This window comes from Corapipo altera, unplaced genomic scaffold (assembly GCF_003945725.1).
Source record: "Corapipo altera isolate COAL_440 unplaced genomic scaffold, ASM394572v1 288, whole genome shotgun sequence".
Classification (NCBI taxonomy): domain Eukaryota; kingdom Metazoa; phylum Chordata; class Aves; order Passeriformes; family Pipridae; genus Corapipo; species Corapipo altera.
Window position 1 is genome coordinate 73,838 of NW_020885071.1, and position 4,215 is coordinate 78,052.

At 55.7% G+C, this 4,215-nt stretch overlaps 1 protein-coding gene across 1 annotated transcript in view; it reads left to right on the plus strand.

The window, feature by feature from the left end:
* ASXL2 (ASXL transcriptional regulator 2) overlaps positions 1-4,215 on the plus strand; it is a 66,499-nt gene that overhangs the window by 24,356 nt on the left and 37,928 nt on the right. The window contains exon 3 of the mRNA XM_027669182.1: positions 3,679-3,681. Coding sequence (XP_027524983.1) covers positions 3,679-3,681 — 3 coding nt within the window. The remainder of the gene's footprint in view (positions 1-3,678; positions 3,682-4,215) is intronic.

Sequence of the window (4,215 nt, forward strand, 5' to 3'; positions counted from 1 at the left end):
TTCTGAGAGCACAGGAAAAGAGGGGGGAGGATAAAGAGGGTTGGCTGTGCCTGTTCTTCTGTTTTGGAATTAGGCAGCCATCCCAAATTTGCCTCTTTGCACTGCTCTGTCCTGGTGGCAGAGCACAGGGCCAGCAAACACCCAGGCCCGGGGACTCAGGACCCTTTTTGGGGGACTCAGGACCCTTTTTAGGAGACTCAGGACCCTTTTTAGCAGTTCAGGGTGTTCTCTCTCAGGGCAGAGCCTCGAGCAGGAGCTCAGGTGGCACCCAAAGGATCCAGTCTCTGCCTGCTCAGGCCACATTTGGGACCAAACAGCAAAAGAAAAAAGGGCAGAGCAGAAGTGCAGCAGTGCCTGTAACCCTTGTCAGCCTCTCCTCCTCCCTTCAGGGTTGGGCTGGGGGTTGAGCCTGGGCTGGGGGAGTTGTTTTCCCCTCTCCAGGAGCTGGTGCTGAGCACCAGGACAGCACAGACTCCTCAGCTCCAGAGCCAGGGGTGTTGGTGGGAACAGCCAGGGGGGAAACTCATCTCAGCTCCTCCCCTTGGCCACACCTGGGTGCTGGGTTGGGATCGTTCCCCTCAAGTGTTACACTGGTGTAATGAAGCTTTATTTGGGTTAAAACCTAAAGCATTGTCCCATTTTAAGCACTTACATTGCAGTGAGGGCCAGTGCTGGTGGCTGGGTTGGGGTTCTGGCGAGTCACACCCCGTGGCAAGATGGGCTGAACACAAATCAACATTTCTTAGAGGAAAACTGCTGTTAGGGGAGGAGGAAAGGCTGTCAGTGGAGCAGGGGGAGCTCTCCAGGCTGTGGAGGTTCATTCTGCCAGAGCCCCTGGCAGCAGGTGACAGCAGTGCCCTGTCCTGGCTCCTGCCTCGGGTGAAAGGTGAGAGTCTCAGGTGTTTCTAGAGTTTTGGGAGTTGTTTCTCAGTGCAATTCGCTTTCAATAAACCAAATTGCAGATTTCTTGGTAGCAAAGTACTCCCACCAAGCACCTCATCCTTAAACTCTGCCAGCTTCCACTGCAGGGGGTGTTTGTTGGGTTTTCACTCACCATTTATGGCCTCAGATCCTCAGTTACATCAAACCCTTTAAAGTCCCTGATTTCTAGGGAGAAAACAATTCCAGAAGTGATCCCTGGGCTGTGCTTGGGCAGGAGCTGCTCCTGGAGGGAATGGGGGGGAGAGTTCAGGGGACTCAGGGCACTGGTGCTGGTGTAGAGGGTTTGGAATTGCAGGGAGGAAGGAGAATATAAAACAACTTGTGATATGAAACAACAGCAGCTGAGGGAGCAGAGATTTCTGCTGCGTGCAGGGCAGTTTGGCTGAGTTTTGGACAAGACAAGATCTTTCATAAGGTTTTTTTTTTTTTTTTGGTAACAGAAACCCAGGGTGATACTGGCTGGTTGCCTCACCTGTATTTAGGATTTTTTGTCCTGGTGCTCCAGGAGCCAGCTGGGAGAGTTCCCTGGGGTGGATGGGCAGTGAGAGGCAGCAACAGGGAGTCATGTTTGTTTGAGGAGAAGCAGCTTTTTAAATCCACGTTTTTAATCAGCTGTTGGATTTCCTTGATCTCCTTGGGTGTGTTAAAATCAGTGAATATCTCACCAAAATTAGCATTCTCTGCTGGCTTCTTCTCTTAATGGCCAGGAGTGTTTGGTTTTCCTGTACCTCAAACCTCCTTCCAGGGGGTTGAATTTGCAAACTGTGAGCTGACCTGGGAGGTGCTGCAGCCAACTGAACCATAAGTAACTTTACACATTGTTTAATTCACAGCTGCTTTTGAAGGTGACCTTCAGATGAGCTGGGACACCTTGAATTCGTGTCCCCTGGCTCTGATATTGGTGGTGTTGGGTGGGTTTGGGGGGCAGGACAGGGACATCCACGTGCCTTGCTGAGGAGCCACCAGCCTGGGTTATCTCAGACCTCTCCACTGAGTGAGATTTTTGTCTCTCTCCTGGGGGATGGCTCCTCTAAAATGTCCCTAAAAGCACTGCCAGCCTCTTAGGGCCGTGCTGTGCAGGATTCCTGACTCACAGCTGGGGTCCTGGGGCTCTTTGCTGATGTTTTCCCGGTGGGAAAGGGGAATTTTTTGGCAGCATTTTAATTGCAAGGGGCTCTCCAGGGTTTCTCCCTGGGTTCCTCAGGAGTGGGGCTGGGAGCAGGGAGGGTCAGGAAGGCCAGGGCAGGGAGTTCTTCAGGCAGCTCAGAGCTGGGTTTGGTGCTTTCTGGAGGGGACAAACAGTGACCAGCTGACATTTGTAGCTGGGGGCAGAGCAGGGGGTGTTGTCTGAGGCCTCTGGGATGTGTTCAGTGAAATCCCTGTGGAAAGGCTCCGGTGTAAAGTCCAGGTCAGAGCTATTTTTGGATCAGTGCCTGTCAGGTAGAGTCCCAGGGAGGGCTCCAGGTTAATGTTTAACCAGGTCACTGGTGTTTGGGTGTCACCTCTGGACACTCCTGGCTGTCCCCTGGGGTTCTGTGCTCTGAGCCAGGCAGGAGCTTCTACCAGGACAATTCCCAAAGTGAGGAAAAGCTGGAGGTGCCACTTCTGCCCCTTGAACACTCTCCTGGAGAAGAGAAGGATCCAGGGAGACCTTGGAGCCCCTCCCAGAGCCTAAAGGGGCTCCAGGAGAGCTGGAGAGGGACTGGGGACAGGGAGTGTAATCCTGTATTGATGAGCACTGCAGGAATCAGAGCTTGGCTCTCTCCTGGAAAACACTGAGGCCTCAAAAAACTCAGTTCAGGGTTTCTCTTCAGTACGAGCTGGCTCCTGGTTCTGTGCCAGAAACACAGAGGGGGAACCCAAAAGCACTGGAGCTCTTAACTCTGTGCCCCAAAAGCCTTAGAGGAGGGGGCTTCCCCTGAGTGTGGCTGAGACCTCTGCCTGCACTGCTGGTCCTGCCCCAGCTCCTGGTTTGAGTGCACATGGCAGCTCCAGGAACCCTCAGGATCCTCCTGTGCAGCTCCAGGAACCCTCAGGATCCTCCTGTGCAGCTCCAGGAACCCTCAGGATCCTCCTGTGCAGCTCCAGGAACCCTCAGGATCCTCATGTGCAGCTCCAGGAACCCTCAGGATCCCTGTTTTCAGGCAGAGCCCCACACTGGCAGTGCTGGTGTGCCCAGAGGGGCTGCAGGGTGTGAGACAGGGTGGGTGCCCCCAGCCCCAGCGCTGGGGGGAGGCCCAAATGTGCATGAGTTGGCATTGTTGGTGGCTTGGCAAGGCCATGGATCATCTGTGGGGCTGGTGAAGGTCCTGCTCTGTCTTACCCCTGGCAGTCTGGGTTCCAGGGCTGCTCTTTGCCCCGGGGCTGTGAGCTGGGAGTTGTGCTGAGGGGGCTGAAGGAGGAAGTTCCTGTTCCACTGTGTGTCTGCACGGGGCAGACAGACAGACTTCCAGAGGGCCCCCCTGGCTCCTGGGAAGCTCATTCCCTGGTGAAGGTGACAGTCCTGTGGTTGGAGCTGCCCTGGGAGCAGACTGGACCCCCCTGGCAGTGCCACCTCCCTCCCCAGGGCTCCCCCGGGCTCCACATTCCCACAGGTCGACCCCAAAACGTTTAAAATGTGGCTCTGGTGGATGGAGGGGGGGGAGGGTTTGTGTGAATTAACCATGAGTCCGTTGTTTTGCTCGAGTTTTTAAAGGGGTCTTTCTCTCCTTTTTTTGGGTTGCCCTCCACCTGCAGAAGGTAAGAACCCACCGCTGCTCGCCCCGAAGCTGCTCCTCCCTAACACCCCCTGCCAGCCCTAATGCAGAGCCCCTGCTTTGAGCCCCTGCCCCTGGCCCTGGTGTGACTCTCCTGGCCCTGCCCTGCCCTCCCTGCATGCCCTTTGCCTCCCAGCTCCCTGGGATGCACCCTGGGAATGGTGTCCCTGTGGGGTGCCCGGCTCCTCGCTGTGTCCCCTCCCTGTCCCTTGCTGGTTTGGGGTGAGGGGGTGCTTGGGTTGCATGTGGGGTGTGTGCACCTTGTCTGGGGCCACCACCGGGTGCTGCTTGTGGGGAAAAGCCAAGTTTAACGTGGGACCCGAGCTGGGAACCCCCTGCTTTCCTAACCCTGCCCGTGTCTGACGTCCTGGGTGGGATGGGGAGGGGGCTCTTGACTCTGGCTCTGCCCTGGCACTTCCAGACTCCTGGAACCAGGGTCTTCTCAACCACCACCTTTTAATGCCCTGCTGAACAAAAAGCTGTTGGTGTGAACGTTCTGGTTCACGTGGGAAGTGGG